This window comes from Microcebus murinus, chromosome 6, assembly GCF_040939455.1.
Source record: "Microcebus murinus isolate Inina chromosome 6, M.murinus_Inina_mat1.0, whole genome shotgun sequence".
Lineage (NCBI taxonomy): Eukaryota > Metazoa > Chordata > Mammalia > Primates > Cheirogaleidae > Microcebus > Microcebus murinus.
This window is the reverse complement of record NC_134109.1, coordinates 12,004,874-12,022,747: the sequence shown is the minus strand read 5'-3', so window position 1 is coordinate 12,022,747 and position 17,874 is coordinate 12,004,874. Positions and strand designations below refer to the sequence as shown.

The 17,874-nt window shown below is 56.8% G+C and overlaps 1 protein-coding gene across 2 annotated transcripts in view; it reads right to left on the bottom strand.

The window, feature by feature from the left end:
- The window catches only part of ITPK1 (inositol-tetrakisphosphate 1-kinase), a 164,222-nt gene that overhangs the window by 39,440 nt on the left and 106,908 nt on the right, over positions 1-17,874 (bottom strand). For both annotated transcript variants that reach the window (XM_012738580.3, XM_012738582.3), the window contains exon 5: positions 7,744-7,861. In XM_012738580.3, coding sequence (XP_012594034.1) covers positions 7,744-7,861 — 118 coding nt within the window. The remainder of the gene's footprint in view (positions 1-7,743; positions 7,862-17,874) is intronic.

Below are 17,874 nucleotides of genomic sequence, written 5' to 3'. Positions count from 1 at the left end.
CCCCATTTTACAGATAGGAAAGCAGAGGCTGAATGTAATCAAACAACGTGCTAGAAGCACACAGCTGGGTGTTCAGCAGAGGACATGAACCCAGGCAGTCTGACTCCAGATTCACTGTGGTGCTTCTGACAAGATCCCTGTGTGGGTCCCATGGGGAGAGCACTAGACTGAGAGTCACGAAGGTGCTGAGTGGCCCTGGGTCAGTCCTGCAACCATTCTGAGCCTCTTTCCTCATCTTTAAAGATATGGAGAAGAACAGTTGTTGTAGGGGCTTGGAGAGCTCAAGAAAGATATTAGGTGGGCTGTAAACTCACACTGAAGTGTAAACGGCTGGTGTCAGGTACTTTCTGATCCACCTGACCAATAAGGAGGTTTGAGCACCTGTCTGGCCCTACTGCGTCCCAGGAAAGAGATGCAGAGACTTTTCACCAGGGGACTGGGAGACCTTTCACATGAGAAGGAGGAAAAAGGTTCCTGAGTGTTGAGTCTGGAGAGGCTTAGTCACCATGGTGAGGGGAAAGAATCTGGGAGAGGGAGGCAGAGGTCCCAAACAGTCTGGTTCACCAACGCCCAGGGTCCGCCCTGTAAACTCAGGGTCTGCAGGGATGTGGTGGGCGATGGGAGCCTGGCGGGTGAGTGGGGGAGTGCCTCCTGGAGGGGGCTGCCTGTGGTTTCCCCGAAGGCTCTGCAGGAAGGCCGGGGCAGAACCAAGCAGTCTCTGTGTGGCAGGTGAGCAGGAGCCACCTGGACCGCGTGGGGGATCTTGTCCAGCAGCCACGGAGCTGGGTAAGGCCAGAGGGAGGCGGCTGAGGGTGGAGGGGCAGCTCCTGCCTTGCTGGGTCCCTGCCATGGTCCCGAAGGCTCCAAGGGCCCAGCAAGGTTAAGCTCTGAGAGAGCGGACAGGTTTGTTTTCCCAAGAATGGATCTGCACCTCCAGGGGGTTCCTGACCAGCTGCCATGAGAGTTCATTTCACTCCTGCGAATCTCTGCGGGGAGCCTGCGGACCCACGCTCTAGACGGAGGCTGAGCAGGCAGGAGCTGAGCAGGGCCCAGCAGCCATCTGTCTATACCAGGGCCCCTAGGAGGCCTGGACTGAAGACCTCTACAGGAAAGCTAAACCCAGGCAACAGGGCCACTGCCCTCCAGGGACAGCCCCCGGCACTGTAGCAAGAGGGGGGTAAGGCTGCTGGAGGGAAGGTGGGGGTCCACTTATCCTGACCCCCAATATACACAGGGCCCCTCATCCCCTGCAGCAACTGGGCCAGGGCGGGCAGATGCCAAAGAAAGGGCCCTAGAGCAGGCCTGCAGGCCTTGGCTGTGGGGGCAGGAGAGAGATGGAGGCGGGTGAACCTGGAGGTGCTCCTTGGAACCGATTCTGCCCTCACGTGTTCCGGCCTCTGCTGAGAGCCTGGCCACAGGGCTGATGCTTTCAGGGTTCTTGGGTTCCTGGGAGCTGATGGAGCTCATCTCAGAGCGGGACCTCCAAAGAAGGCTGTGGGTGGTGGGTGGAGCACCCCCGCAGGGCAGGATGCCTGATAACAGCAAGGGCGGGCCCTGGCCCCAGGCCTCCTGCAGCAGGGGTGGCCTTTGCCCCGAGCCAGGAGCAGGAGCAGCCCCACCAGGGGCCAGCAGAGGTCAGAAGGCAGGAAGGACGCAGAAAGCTGGCTGCAAACAGACGTCTGGAGTGAGGCAGGAAGGTTAGCTGGGCTTCCACACGGAGCTCGGCTTCAAGACATACCAGCTCTGAAACCTCAAACAAGTTACCTCCCCAGGGTTCCGAGTTCTCGCCTACAAAGGAGGAATATAGCAGCTATGTCTGGAGGATCAGCAAGGAGGCCAGGAGGAGCTGCCTACCTGGACCAGGCCGGATCCCAGGTGCTCACAGGCACCATTTCCTCCCCTCCCCCAGCTCCAGGCAGGGCACTGACCTGGCAGGTGCCGGAAGGGAGGTGCATGAGGACTCAGAGCAGGGGCAGGGTTCAGTCCTCGCTGCCTCCCAAGACCCACGAGGCGCCTACCCTGGCCTGGCCCACAGCTGGTGCTCAGCCGCCCTGGGGCGGGGGTGTTCCAGGGGCCGTGAGACCACCCTGCTCTGCAGACCCTCCACCACTACCTGAAAGGAGGGGTCCCTGCCTGGGTGGCAGAGGGTGGCCGATGTGGAAATGAGGACAGTGTCTCTCCCACACATCCCTAAAGTCCAGGAAGGGGAACCATAGCCAAGCACCCACCCTGAGGGGCCCCCACCTCCCTGGTCAGTGTGTGGGGCCTGGCACCCTGTCCTCCCTCATCCCAGACCCCTCGATGGGACATGTCATCCCCTTGGCATTGGCCCCGTGGGCTAGGCAGGCGGGCACTCAGGAAGCGTTGGGACAGGGTCAACACGGCCTCACAGATGCGCAAATGACTGCGAGGGCAGGGACTGGCCCAGGAGCACTAAGATTTCAGCCCAGATCTGCCAGCCAAGAGCCCCTCATTCTTTCCTGCTCTGATGTGTGGCTGCCCTCAGAAAGAAGGCAGGATTCTGTTCCTCCCCAGTAACAGTGCAGGGCAGAGATTCAGTGACCATTTGAAGCACAGCAGCTGGTGGACCCTGGGGACCCTCTCTGGCCAGCATCACCTGGAAAGCACGACATGCCCACAGGTGCAGAGTCTCTGATGGTGTCCATCCTGGCCTCGGCCCCGTCAGCCACAGGGGCTAGGGGAGCAGGAGACAGTGTGCACAGGGCTTAGCAGCTGGGCTTGGGAACCGCCTCGAAGAGCAGACCCAGACTGTGTGGCTCTCTATCCTGGACCTACCCCCGGTAGCTCTGTGACCTTAAGTGACTTAGTTCAGTGCACCTTAGCGTCTTCATCTCTAAAACAGGGATGAAAGCAGAACCTTCCTCACAGGGCATCATGTGCACTGAATTAGCATTTACTATATGTAAAGTTCTTAACGCAGTGCCTGGCACCCAGTAAGTGCTCAGTGTCTGCCTGAGCTGACAAAAGCACGGCTCAGAGAGGCCACGCAGGGCAGCGGTGGACGGAGGTCTGAGGCCTGGCCTTAGACTCCAAGGCCCTTCCCACCCGCAGCCCCTTGCAGCTCACCACGGGCAGATGGCCAGCCCCTGACTCTGAGTGCAACCCCCCAACCTACAAAATCCCACCCTGCAGTCCTCCCCACCCCCAGGCAGAGGCTCTTCAGGGAATTATTTCTCCCAGACTCTAAGGAATGTTATTTTCTCTTTACTTGGTGTCTAGATTACTCATTTCCAGTCCTGCTTTCAAGTGGCCTCCGAGATGAGCTCTGATTAAATTCCCATAAAACCACAGGCAAGAATGCTGAGTCTTTGGCATGCACACCCCCTCACCAAGGAGGCCTGGCGTCCAGGACAGGCCATCTGTCACCTACAGCCCATGTGTGGGAGCTTCTGGAGAGCCATCCCTCCGCCCACAGTCAACAGAGCTGTCAAAGACCTCTCCAGCCTGCTGCCCTGTGGCCCGAGACCCTCCGCATCTGCTGTCCCTGGGGAAAGAGCACAAACCCAGGCCACCCAATCACGGTCCAGGTGCCTTCTCGCACGTGGCTGCAGCCAGTTCCGCAGCCAGCTAGAGTCTCGCCCAGAATCGCTCAGTCTAGGGTGGCGACTGGCCTTGGTGTTTCCATCTCTGGACCCTGGCCCTGTGTGGCAGAGTGAGCAGCCAATGGAAGACACGGCCTGCAAACGCATGTCAGGCAAATCACAGTTTGTCACTGTGGGCTCCTCCCTCCCTCTCCCATGCCTGCACCAGGCAAGGCTCAATTTCTAGGAGGCTTCTGTGCGTGGTTTGAAATGCATCCAGGCTCAGTGTTGCCTGTGCCTCTGCCTAAGGGACGTGGGTGTGCGTGCAAGCGTATCCCCCAAGTGGCTGCCTCCCAGAAGCCATCATCTACGAGGGAAAACCCAGGGGCGAGTCCCTCTGCAAGCCTCTAGGTCTATCGGTCTCCAGCAGCTACACAGATGGGACTGCCACAAGTTCACAGGCTGAGGCCACACCCCTGGCCATCCAGAGGAGGAACGGTCTTTCCAAGGTCTTCACCCATGGGCAAGGGGGGACCCCAGGCAGGGGCCCACGTCTTGGGAGGTGACATGGCAGATAGCTCACAATTCTCCAAAACTCACTCTAGCCTTTCTTCCCACGATGACAAAACCACTGACTTAGCTGGGTACATGGCTGTCCAGAACAAGGCCTGTATTTCCCAACTCCCTTGCAGCTCAGTAGGTAACTAATTCTTGCCAGGGATGTAAGAACAGAATGCCATGTTGTAGCTTCCAGAACCCTTCCTTAAATGACAATGAGGGCTTGTTCCCCTTTGCTTCCTTGTTCTTAGCTGCACTGTCCATCCTACTGTTTAGATCTCGGATGCGAGAAGTTCAGCCACCCTCTGGCCCGGATACAGGCTGACAGATCTGAGGCAGAGCAATGACCATGTTCCCCTCCAGCCTCTGACTTAGATGAGCTCTGAAAACGTGGGATTGAGACGGCACCGACCAAAGGCTGCCCAGAGACCCAGACAGGCAGGCCGCGAGCTCAGGGGCAGGCCTCACCCGCCTCCCTGACGCGGACGGGGAGGGAGAGGTTCTCCACGCAGGTGCTCTGCAGGGAGACAGATGGCCCACCCAAGTGTGGACGCTCGGGGCAAGTGCTCTGCCTGCTATCCTGGGTTGGCCTCCCCATGAGCCACGGCCCTCTCCCCACCCCCGCTGTGGAGCAAGGGGCCCTGATCGCCCCCTCCCCCTGCCCATCAACAAGGACCCAGGCAGCCCTGCAGCAGCCCCCCGCCAGCTCTGTTCCCTGCAGCCGCTCAGTTCTCTGAGAACAGGGAGAGCAGCCTTAGCAGGAGGGATGGTGACAACTCAGGAAGTCTTGCCAAGCCCCTTCTCCCAACACAAAAGCAGTGTCACTTAGATTGCTATTATTATCTGAGGGAACTTCAAGGGTAATTATGGCCATTTACCATACGCCTAAAAGGGCTGCAGGCCTCCAGGAATAGCAGGGAGTGGGACGGAGGAGGGCCCAGGATGCACCTCCCAGGAAGCCCGTGCTGCCTTTGCAGAGGGCAGGGGAGGGACCCAAGCAGGGACCCCCCCCCCGCCAGCTGGGGAAGGGAAAGCCCCCCTGGCGGGCAGCCCCGGGGTGGGCAGGAAAGGGCTCCAGGAAGTCCCAGCCTCCAACCGCCCTCCTGGAAGAATGCAAGCCCAGGCTCGGCACACATGATAAGGAAAATCCAGGGTGCAGCACTCAGGGCCCACCCATCCAGCACTTCCTGCCGGTCTAGGACTGAGCGCCCAAGTGTGCTCTAGGCTTTGGCCAACAAGCCCTCACAGGACCTCAAGGGGACTGGACCCTGTCCTGGATGCCCCACACCTCGCCCCTGGTGGGCAGCTCCTGAACTTTGTAATCCCCCAACTGAACTGGGACATTCCCTTGCCCACAGATCCTGACCTGTCCCCTCAGGCCCCCAGGAGAAGCCACACTCCCGTGTCTGGCAAGCATGAGACAGAGCTCCGGCTGCCTACTCCTGGGCCTGCCTCTCCTCGCGCTGTTCACGCGCTGCCTCCTGCGCCTGCCGCGGTCCAGCCTCATCCCCAGCTCGTGCTCCCTGACCACCTGTGCATGCTCACACCCCGAGCTCAGGCTCACTCTGAGCCCCATCCCTGATTTTCTCTCCTGAAAACCTGAGACACTCTAAGACCCAATCCAGATGCTTGGGCCCTGCCGTCGTGGTAGTGGCAGCATCAGCTGCCGTTCCCGGGTGACCCGGTGGGCCAGGCGCCGTGCTAGGTGCTCTACAGATGTCATCCCAATGATCCCGACAGTTGTGATGAATCAGTTATCACCCACATCTTTCAGACCACAGGCAGAAGCGGAGCCAGTGACCTGAGACCACACGGCTAGCTCGTGCCCAGACCCACACCTAACTTCTGTCTGTCTCCCTCTAAACCCTGTGCCTTTAGCTCTGAAAAAGCCCCTCGCAGCACTTCCCGAATCCCTCCAGATGTGTGGCTCTTCTGATGGACGAGTCCGGGACCTGAGACGTGGCTGCTCACCTACCGTCTTCCTCCGCCAGTTGGGCCTTCTCGCATTTTAATACTATCCGCGGTCCCTTCATCGTCAGCGTCCCTTCATCCAACAAACATGCCTACTGGAAAGAGACTCCTGTCCTTCCAGAACCAACGCTTGGCCAAAACGTCACCCACAGCAGACTGTGGTGAAGATGGTACAAGGAGGGGACGTTCAGAGATAACATCACCGCAGCTCTTTCTCCCCATCTGGACTCTGGACAGATCCAGGAAAGGAACGCAGAGGCAGGGGAGGTTGACGGCAGAGGCTGACCACGGCGGGCCATGCAAGAAGGCCGGCTGGCGTGCGAGAAAGTCTGCCCATGTGGGGCCCAGGATGACACCCGCATTCTCTACACCCTGCTGGTGAGTGTCGGGCACCCAGGGAAAGAGGCCTGGGGCTCCTTTCAGGACAGCCGGGCCTGGTAGCCTGCCCTCCTGCAGGGCACTCCTCAGAGAGAGGACCGACGGCTCACCAACTCTCGGGCCCAAGGTCCTCAGCTGCACCCATGTCAGGTACTTGCTAGATTCATGGCCCTCTGGCCGTGGGTGTGAAAGTTGAGCTTAGTGGGTAGGGGCCGGGGAGCCTGAGCCAGAGAGACCTGGAGGGTTGCTGGCCTGGCCACCTGTATGCTGTGTGGTGTCAGCATATCTGCTAACCCCTCAGAGCCTCTGTGACTCATCTGCAAAGTGGGAAGGATCGTGGTGCTCACCTTTAAGAGCAACAAAAGAGAGAATATCGGGAGAAGGCCTAACCCAAAGCCAGGCACACAGCACATACCCAATAAATGCTGCTCCCGTATTCCCACGATGGTCCCCTTGCAGAGGGGCTGCCTCTGGCCTTGTAAGCCAAACTGGACCTGCTGGTCCGACCACCACAGGAGATGATGCCTAGGGCCAAGTCACCATCCAGGTCAGGGCTCAAGGCAGCCAGGTCAGGCCACAGTCACGGTTTATATGGCAGGGAGCAGGGGCTGCCCCTTCTGGCCCTAGGATGGATCCCCACACAGCCCCAGGGCCTAGGCAAAGTACTTCTCCTTCAAACTAACAAGAGCCCTCAGCAGGTAACACAGCAGGCAAAGAGAACTAGAAGGTTACCGTTAACAGGAAATCTTTCTAAAAAGTCCTTCTTACACAAACACACACCTTGAAAAGGCAGCCTTCCCTCCTCTGGAGCTGCATGCTCCCGGGGTAGGGAGATGAGTCCCCGGGGACAAGAGCCTGCAGCTGGCAGGGGACGCTCACAGCTAAGAGGGAGGCTCCCACATGCGGGAACAGAGCGTACCCCGCCAGGTCCAGCAGCCACGTCACATGTCTCCGTGTGTTTGATTAAGGGCCCTTCATTTCCGTCTGTCTCCTTGGCCCGGCTGCGTAACTCCACTCGCCTGCGTGCCGCTGAGCCGTCTACACACACTCTGCTCTCTGACCGCTGTGTCATCGGGGCGCTGCATCACCACCCCCTGGGCTCAACGCAGCCCCCAGAGCCACTCTCCCAAAGAGCACACTGAGGTCACAGGAGGACAATGACAGGACCTCCCTGGAACGACTGTCCTCATGGCATTCAACTGCTTCCTGTCCTAAAGTACCTAACAGGTTGAGTCCCTCGGCCCCCGCTTCACACGATGGCCTGCCGTGGACGGCGAGCCACATGCGTCCATACCTTCCATGTAGGCCTCAATCTTCCGGATGAGCTCGTAGGACTTGGAGCGGTCCAGCAGGGTCCTGATGGCAGGGAGGGGGTCTAGGACGATGGTCTCGGGGTGCGCATCGATGTATTCCTGAAAGAAAAGCACGCTCCTGCTTAGAAACCAGAGGCAGCGCTGAGCAACACTTTCCCCTCCAGCCCTCCTAGCCCCCAGCCCACCAGCCTGATTTCAGGGTGGGGCGTCACATCACTTTGGAGGGGCCCATCAGTGCACCCTGGCCCTGGGGCCGCGGCCACGGGAGAGACACGTGACCCCGAGTCGGTGCGTGCAGGGGCAGGCTCAGGGCTCTTGCTGGGAATGCTGGGAGGAGCCTGCTCCCGGCCTCACGGAGGAGCACAGAGGCCGGGCGCTGAGCGCAGTCACCACGACAACTTACAGGCCTGATGGAGGCAAGGCTCAGAAACGGAGCTGAGAAAGGGAAAGCAACCAGGTCCGGTCAGGTCGTTTGACCCCTGGATAAAGCCTCACCTGAAACCAGCTCTGTGGCACGTGCCGATTAAGCTCAATGAGTGGCGGCCCAGCACCCTGCGCTGGTGAGGACCCTGCGGCAGGGCCGGGGGGCAGTGGACCGAGGCTGGGAGTCATCAAGTCTGTGGGAAGGCGTGGCAGAAAGAAACCCACCACAGGGCGGCCGCCCGCCACCAACACTCAAGTATTTCGCTTCAACACCTACCAAGTTCCATGGTAGGCACTAAGGAAATGCAAGAGGAACTCTGAGAAAAATCATAGTTTTTAAGAAATCTATAATATCCGTCGGGAAATAACCCTAATTTACATGGGAAAAAAGATGCTTTAACGATAACAAAATTCAATAAAATACAGGACAAAATGTTTCTAGGAAAACAACAGGCGGAGAGACAGAAAAGCCCCAGGGATCCTGGTATTGCCACTTGTCCCCTTTGTGACAAGCCACCTGGGAAGGCCAGAGCAACTTGGGTGGACACAGTAAAAGAGACCATCCCTCTGGCTCTAAAACTCTGACCCTAAGGACAGAACTGTGGAACGCTGGGGTGACCAGAGAGGGCCTCCGGGGAAAGGCGGGGCTCCAGGAAGCCATTCCCCAGCTGCCGTGGGTTGAATGCATCCCCCAAACACCATCCACATCCCAACCAACGCTCTGGTACCTGTGGTTGTGTGGCCTTATTTGGAGAGAGGGTCTTTGCAGATGTAAGCAAGTTAGAGTGAGGCCATGCGGGACATGTGTGGGCCCTAACCCACTGACTGGTTTTCTTTCTTATAAGATGAGGGACATTTGGACCCAGACACGCAGGGACAAGGCCGTGTGAAGACAGGCACTGAGTGAGGCCTCTGCAAGCCAGGGAATGCCACAGACTGCCCCCGCCCACCAGAAGCCAGAAGGAGCATCGAACAGATTCTCCTCTGCAGCCTCCAGAAGGAGCCGCCCTACTGACATCCTGACTGAGCGGGGTTAGCCTCCCCAACTGGGAGAGTTTCTGATGTGTTAAGCCACCGAGCTGTGAGGCTTGGTCACAACAGCCCTAGGAGAACAACACACCAGCCGAAGTCACCCACCACCCCCACCCAGTCCACGGCTCCAGGCTGTGAGGGAGCAAAGGCGGGGGGGGGGGGGGCACCCACAGGCTTCTTTTCTAGTAAACCTTATCAACAAAAAGAAAGATCCATTTAGAATTAGTTTTTTACAATGAACTCACTTTGGTTCCTAGTAATCATTTTTTTTTTGAGACAGAGTCTCGCTTTGTTGCCCAGGCTAGAGTGAGTGCCGTGGCGTCAGCCTAGCTCACAGCAACCTCAAACTCCTGGGCTCGAGCGATCCTTCTGCCTCAGCCTCCCTGGTAGCTGGGACTACAGGCATGTGCCACCATGCCCGGCTAATTTTTTATATATATATCAGTTGGCCAATTGATTTCTTTCTATTTATAGTAGAGACGGGGTCTCGCTCTTGCTCAGGCTGGTTTTGAACTCCTGACCTTGAGCAATCCGCCCGCCTCGGCCTCCCAAGAGCTAGGATTACAGGCGTGAGCCACAGCGCCCGGCCCCTAGTAATCATTTTTAAGAGCTCTCAACACAAAAGACAGAGATTCATGCCCACTCTTAGGCCGAAATCTCTCCCTCTGTATTTCACGCAGGAGTACCTGGCTCCTGGCTCTTTTCCCTCTTTTTCTCTGAATCTTGAAAAAAATCCCTCTGTCCCTAAGTGGTGGCCGGAGTGCCATCTGGGGCGGCCTCACATCCCCCTCTTGTGATTGCAGGAGACCTACCCGCTCCCGTACCTCAATCCGCACACGCGTGCTGTGGGCCGCCGGCAGGAGCAGCTGCCCCCAGGGCCCCCCCCACGCCCTCAGCGACATGACGGGCAGTGCGTGGACTCGACCCTCGACCAGCTGCCTGCACAGTACACAGCTGCTGCACGCTCAGAGTGCGGGGCCAGCCCAGAGCTCTCCCCAGGGAAGCGTTTACCCAGAGCTGCCGTCGGTCCTGCCGGTTCCCCACCCCACCAGTCTCACCCTCACCAGATCCTGCACTTGAGCCCCCGCCTCTCGGCTAGGGGCTCCCCGCGGGCAGCTATCTTTCTTGGCCCCATTCCTTTATCAGAGTTTGTTCTACTGAACCCCGTCTGTGGTTCCATGAGAGCATGTCGTGCATGGGACCCTCCCCACACAAATGTATGGGATCATGTTCAGGTTAATGGTTCGTGTTAAAGGTTAAATGTTAAAGGTCATCCACTTAAGCTGCCCGTCTCGGGCAGTGCTCCGGACACGTGCGGGGTGCAGCACACACGCCTATGCTTCACTCCACTGGATCTACATGTAATCCTGCCCAGCCACAAGCCCCGAGTCAGGAACTGAAGTCAGTAACTCAGCTGTCCTCATTTCTCACCCCTAAACACACCAGGGAGCAGCCTGGGTCGTGGGAGGGTTGTGTGACTAGGAGCCAAGAAACCCAGGCGCCCAGAGTTATCCATTCTCGCTGTCACCTTCAGGCAAGCCACTGGGCTGTCTGGGTCTTCTCACCTGTGACATGAGCAGTTACTGCAGGTGACCTTTAAGGTCCTTGCAAAGATGACCTCACATCCTGTGGGTCTAAACTGACTGAGAAAATCAAGCGGCAGTGTTTGTAAAGGCAGACAGACTTCAAGGCTGCAGCGGGAAGCTTCTCTAGAACGGGACGGGCAGCTGCTTGCTAGAGGCATCGTAGGAACAGCAGGGCCACACCTGCGCTCCCTGCCTTCCTTCGAAGAGGAGGCGATATTGGAGACACTGGCTGGGATGGACGGACCAATTGTGTGTTAGGGCAGTGACCTTTGCAGAGTGAACTCAGAGTCATTAACACGTGAATTTAAGTCAAACTCATGAAGGAAAGAGGCTACATGGAACCAAAAGGGAAAATATCTGAAAAGCAAGCGCCAAAAGCTTTTGACCAGGATGAAAGTGTCGGTTATTGTTCCCCAACACGATCCCTTCTGGGATGGAGACAGAGAGGACAAAGCATTTTTCCAATCACCCTGCTATCCACAAGTGTTTCCTGCCAAGCTTTTCAGCTTATCTACTAGATCGAAGGCCTCATGCATTTTTCACATCTCTCAGAATTACCAAACAAACTGCTGGAAGGGTGTGCACCCTGTACCATTTTATCAGCACTCGGAGGAAGAAAGGCCCAAACCATCTCCAAGGTGAACGGTAAACACCCGTTCCCTGGGGGGCCCGCACTGCCCCAGCACACCCGGAGAGGGACCCTGGGAGCTAGCAAGGATAGCAGGGGCCAGGAGGGCCAGCGGGAGGGATGCAAAACACCTGCGGCTGTGCCCAGCCAGGCGCCGCCCGGAGCACAAACCCTCCCAGGCTTTTTTCAGATGTCCCAAGCCCCCCGTGTGATGCCCACAGGGGCACCTGGCCCTCTGCTAGGCTGGCAATGAGAACCTGAGCCAAAGGAGGACAAGATGAACATGAGAGATATGACTTCCTGTGCAGTCCTGCAGGTGGGAAGTGAGTGGGGAGTGAGGCACAGAGATTCTCCTATCTAAGGGAAAATGTCATCAGAAGTCTCGAGTTCAAATTCTGCCTCTGCCATTTACTCTTGTCTGGAAACAAGAAGCTGGAGTTAATGCTCTGAGCTCCTCCTTTATTTGAAATAGACATTTTACACAGGAGGATTGTCTCTTGCTGCCCAGGCTGCTCCCTGCTGTGTTTAGGGGAGGGGAGTGAGGACAGCTGTTAGCCTTCATTCATGACTCTGTGCGCACCACAGAGACGGCAGATGGGAAAGGAGTGCGCAGAAACAAAATGGAAAGGATTCCATTATTCTACAACACCTGGACTCTTCCGGGCAAGCCCGACCGAGACCCCTCGGCTCACCTGGCCCTCTCGGTCCAGCAGAGCGAAGGGCAGCCGGGCTGCTGAGGCCTGAGCACATGCTCCTGCTGGCGCCTAGGGCTGCACACGACCCCCCGCCCCACAGCAGCCCAGGGTCCAGGCTGGGATGCTCCGGGGATTCATTTCTAGAGATGGACACTAAAACTATCTGCAGATTAAGTATGATGTCTGTCTGGGATTAGCTTCAAAACAAGCGGGTACAGGAGGCAGGGAGAAAAGTAGGTGAGGTAGACACGAAATGAGTGGCCACAAGTTGCTGACTCATGAAGCTGGGAGATGGTGCCTGGGAGTACATAACAGCACTCTCCCTTCTCAAATATTTTTAACTTTTCCATAATACAAAATGTGGGGCCGGGCGCGGTGGCTCACGCCTGTAATCCTAACACTCTGGGAGGCCGAGGTGGGCAGATTGCTTGAGGTCAGGAGTTCGAAACCAGCCTTAGCAAGAGTAAGACCCCATCTCTACTATAAATAGAAACAAATTAATTGGCCAACTAATATATAGAGAAAAAAATGATCTGGGCATGGTGGTGCATGCCTGTAGTCCCAGCTACTCGGGAAGCTGAGGCAGGAGGATTGCTTGAGCCCAGGAGTTTGAGGTTGCTGTGAGCTAGGCTGATGCCACAACACTCACTCTAGCCTGGGCAACAAAGCGAGACTCTGTCTCAAAATAAATAAATAAATAAATAAATAATAATAATAATAATAAATTGGTGGGGAGGTAACTAGGTCATCCCCTTCTTCTACCCTGCACCCCATCTGTGCCAGCAATTGATTTAAAACATCAACTTTATCTTTCAAGAAGGAACAAGAGGCAGCTACAAAGATGGGAAACATGATGAGACATTAATGATGGTAAAGATGATAAATAAAAATAATCATAATCAATAATCATTTAAAAATTAAAACCATGGCCACTTACCTGGGACTTGCTATATGCACACTGCTGGATAAAAGGGTTTCTAATAACCTTTTAATACAAAAATCTTATTGGGTAAAAGCTCAAACTATAAAACTCTTAGAAGAACACACTGCCATAGACCTTCATGACCCTGCATTAAACAATGGTTTCCTAGATGTGCTACTAAAAGCATAAGCCAGAAAAGAAAAACCACCCGATAAACTGGACACCATCGGAATTAGAGACCTCTGTGAGTCCCAGGCTGCCACCTGCCTGCAGGCCGGAGCTCTGGAGCAAGGGCCCATGCACAGCCCGCCTGGCAGAGACGCCAGGGCACTGACCGACCTCTGGGCTGGGACGTGCACAGCCGGAGCGCCGGCAGGTCTCGCGGCACCCTCACGTGTGCGTGGCTCCCCCAATAGCGCCTCGAGCGTGGCGGGGCTTCTCCCTGTTTTTCTCAGGACCCTGAGAGTTTTGGTCAGAGACAAGGTCCCCGGCCCAGCCCTGCACACTCTAGTAGCTTGTTCCCTCTGACTGGGCACGACCCTTGCCACAGGCAGGACCCGGGGCGGAAACTCTGCCCACCGGGCTGAGCCCGAGAGCCCGGCGGGCACCGCGTACCCTCCGCGGCGGGGCTGGGAAGCTCCGGTCAATGGGCTGCTTGGGAGAGCTCTCCTCTGCGGGCTGGAGAAGCTGGCAGCGGGGGAAGGGCCCACGTGGAGCGCTGGAAGCCCCGTCTCCTCCCTGGGCCTCGGCCTCCTTCTCCAACAAGGACACCCAGGAGCCAGAGGCCACCAGACCCGGCTGAAGGTCTGCCCCCGACACCGCAAGTCTGGGCCTCATCTGCAAATGAAGTTTATGATAGTCCCACCTCACAGGATTTTCCTAACAACAACTTTATTGAGATATAATTCACATACCATGCATTTACCCACTTAAAGCCTACAACCCAAGGGTTTTTAGTACATTGACACGAGTTGTGCGGCAATCAGCACTCACCTCGAAATGAAGCCCCGCACCCTCCCACTGTCGCCCCATCTTCCCCGTCTTACAGAATCACGCCCAAGGCCTCTGTAACGCACCTTGTCACCCACTGAAACACAGGTTATGTGACTTAAGTGCTTTTAATCCCCAGGAAGACTAAGGACCACTTGGAATCTAAGTGCTGGAGAACTCCGTCCACAACCCAGCCAGACAGGTCTGGAACATCAGGCCGAGGACCCAAGCCTGGGCCCAGCGGCAGGAGGGAGCACAGAGGACGGGAGGCCCCGGACCTCCCTCGGCACCAGTGGACGGGAGCCCCACCCGGAGGCCTCTGGGCAGCCTGCTATTGGAAAGGCGGCCTTCTGGGCAGTCACAGCGCAGCAGACACCCGTGAGCGACTCCGACTCAGCTCCGAGGTGAGAGGGAGCCTGGCCAGCCGCTCGCAGGGAGCTCCTGCTCTCCGAGGAGGGAGGGTCAGGGAGCAGTGTGGCTCACGCACGGATGGAGCCACGTGCAGGGCTGGGAAGGCAAGCCAGGTGCCAGACCTCGGGGGCCCTCTGCCAGGTGCGCTATGTGTTAACATGAAGATGCAGAGAAGCACAGGTGTGAGGTTCGAAAAGCAGTGGGGGAGGGGGAACCAGGCTGGAGAAAGCCTATCTCCTGGTCTGATAACTAGCCTCCTTCCTCCCTCCCCCCTCCCTCCCAGAAGCCAGTGTCTCCTGCCCTGGGGAAGAGGTATCACATGGAAGGACAGCTCTGCTGTGGGGTGGGGAGGGGACCTCACAGCCCAAGGCAGAGGAAAGGGTTTCCTCTGTTGGACTGATCCCTGCTGCACTAGCACTGGTGTCTAGGCCGTGTCGACATGATTTCTGAATCCATTTATGTTTAAGACTTTAAGGTGGCCCCACAATCCCCTCGTCCCTGGTGTTGGTGTCCTTGTATAACACCTTCCCCTCCAGTGAGGATGGGACCCGTGACGTGCTTCCAGCCAAGACACACATTGTATGAGACTCCACCCCCTGCTCCTCCTACAGCTGACTTTGAAGACAAAAGCACCATGAAGTAAGTGGCCTTTGTTGGAGATGCCCACATGGTCAGGAACTGCGGGCGGGCCCTGGACACTGAGGGCAGCCCTGAGAGAGAAACTGAAAGTCTCCATCCAGCAACTGCAAGGAAATGGATCCTGCAACCACCCGAAGGAAGCAGATCTTCCCTTGTTTGAGCCTCTGATGAGACCAACACCTGGCCCACACCTGGACTGCAGCGAGGCATGACCTGGAAGGTTAGCTAGCCTATGCTAAGTGTCGACCTACAGAAACATGCTGTAGGTCAACACTGTAGGTCATTCTCCGCTACCACATTTGCGGTGATTTGTTACGCAGCCAAGGAGACCAACAGAGTCTCCGACTACCGTTTCCCTGTGCGGGCCATGTGCGGAAGGCAGGAAATGCAGCAGTGTTGACAGATGCTGTTCACAGCGGTGCTGCTGAGTCACGACAGTACGAAGAGAAAGAACGGAAAGGAAAACAGCCCTGGAGAGCAGCAGGAGCTGTGGGCGGCTCTGGGGCACTGTCCGCTGCTGATCCTGGGCTAGGAATGTGGTGCACTCAGCTTGTGGATATCCATCATGCTGTTCATTTACAAATATGTCCAGTTTTCTATGTGCACATTTTATTAATACTTCAATTAAGGGGAAGAAAAAGAAAAAGAGCACTGGCCTCAACACTATGGCCCTACCCTGCCCCTCGGGCCTGCCTTAGGTTTGCCTCTCAGGTACCCTGGCCTCTGCCCCTAAACCCCATAGGATTCCAGAATCCTGGTCATCACCGGGCCCCAGGAGCAGATACACGTCCACATTCGAGATGAGCCTGGCATGGCAGGCCACCCCAGGAGGACCCTCCAGGCTGAGTCCTAAGACCCCCTGAGTCAGGGCTTAAGTGCTCAGTGAACACTCGGCCATCAAATGAGCACCAGGAAGGTGCCCCCAGTGAAAGAACTGAAATTGCTTCCTCATGGCTGTTGAAATTACTCACAGGGCTTTTATGGGAAAGGAAGTGACCTTGAGCACACTCAGCACAATCTCACTGCCTGGCTGCTCCTGAGAGCCGGGCCCGTCCCAGCCCGCCCAGCCGATGGCCAGAGGCTGGCCTTTCAGCAGCTCTTCCCCACCCAGCGCTGGGTGAAGTCCAGGCACCTCTTGTTCCTTGGCACCCTGCCAGGGGTTCTGCCAAGGGTCCAGGATAAGTTATTAATACGTTCACCACACACAGGTCATGGTGCTATAGACCGTGTAGGAACAGACACGGTTTCCCCTGGCAACAACCCTGTGCGGTAGGTCCTGTTGTCAGCCCCATTCGACAGTCGAAGAAACTGGGCTCAGATCACCTCGGTGCTTGGCCAGGGCTCTTCCAGTGAGGCCATGGCCACTATGAGGTCTGAACCCCGGCGCTCTGGCTCCAGAGCCCTCCCAACCCAGGGTCCTCTCCGGCTCCCTGTTCTCCAAAAGGCCCCCGAGGGGCCACCTATAGCCAGACCAGAGTCTCTGCATCTGTTCCCAGCCTTGAGCAAGACAAATGAACACCAATGGAAGAGAGACACCTCTCAGAAGAATAAATATTAAATAAACGACACGATGGGAAGCCATAGTCCACTGTGACAGGTGTAAGGAGAATCCTCGTGGCGTGGAGGGAAGAGCACGTGCGGGTCCCTCAGCAGCTTCAGGGCTGGCGCGGTGGTGGCATGCAGGACTGCAGCAGGCCCTGCAGAGGGAGGACTAAGGGACACAACACTGCTGAGGGCAGCCGTGCCTTCAAGGGCACAGTATGGTTATGCAGAGAGCGTGACCCGCCCCTGGGAAGTCAGGGGCACGTGCGGGTGAGGAGGTGAGCCGTGCTGAGCAGTGCTTTCTGGGGAGGACAACTGATGAGCCCTCTCAGCAAACCACCGATGCAGTGACATCAACCACTCTCGATGAACTTGGCAACAACCAAGGCCAGGGTGAAACATCCCCCAGGCAAAGCCTTCCTGGCACCTCCTAGAACATCTGCCTTTTGGTTACAGCTCACAGAAAACCACATACCGCAGACAGCCCTGGGAAATCCACACTAGGCAGGGTGTCCTGGTGCAACAGAACGCACCGGGCAGCCAGGTCTGGCACAGAGCTGGAGCTAGAGATTCACGCAGGGCAACCTCGGAGGTGGTTGGAGGTGGCTCTCCAGAGCCAAGAGGAGCTTGTGGCTGCAGCCAGCATACACCAGGGGCAGGACTGCCAAGTCTAGCCATGCGGGATGCCAATCACCAAGTCTACCACTGAGCTGTGCAGTGTGCAACCTGAGTGACAGTCCCTGGCTGACCGCCCAGCGTTCTGCCTTCCGATCCCCAGAAGACCATCTTTCAGTCAGTTGCACCTGGCCCCACTCAATCCCAACATATGGACGCTGAGGCGCTGTGCAACTGAAGCAAAGGCCAGGTCAGGAAGCTTGAGCTGAAGTCCTAGAACTGCCATTAACTTGTGTGTGTTTCTCTCTTTTTTTTTTTTTGAGACAGACTCTCGCTTTGTTGCCCAGACTAGAGTGAGTGCTGTGGCATCAGCCTAGCTCATAGCAACCTCAAACTCCTGGGCTCAAGCGATCCTCCTGCCTCAGCCTCCCGAGTAGCTGGGACTACAGGCACGCGCCACCATGCTCCACTGATTTTTTTCTATATATATTAGTTGGCCAATTAATTTGTTTCTATTTATAGTAGAGACGGGGTCTCGCTCTTGCTCAGGCTGGTCTCAAACTCCTGACCTTGAGCAATCCGCCCGCCTCGGCCTCCCAGAGTGCTAGGATTACAGGTGTGAGCCACTG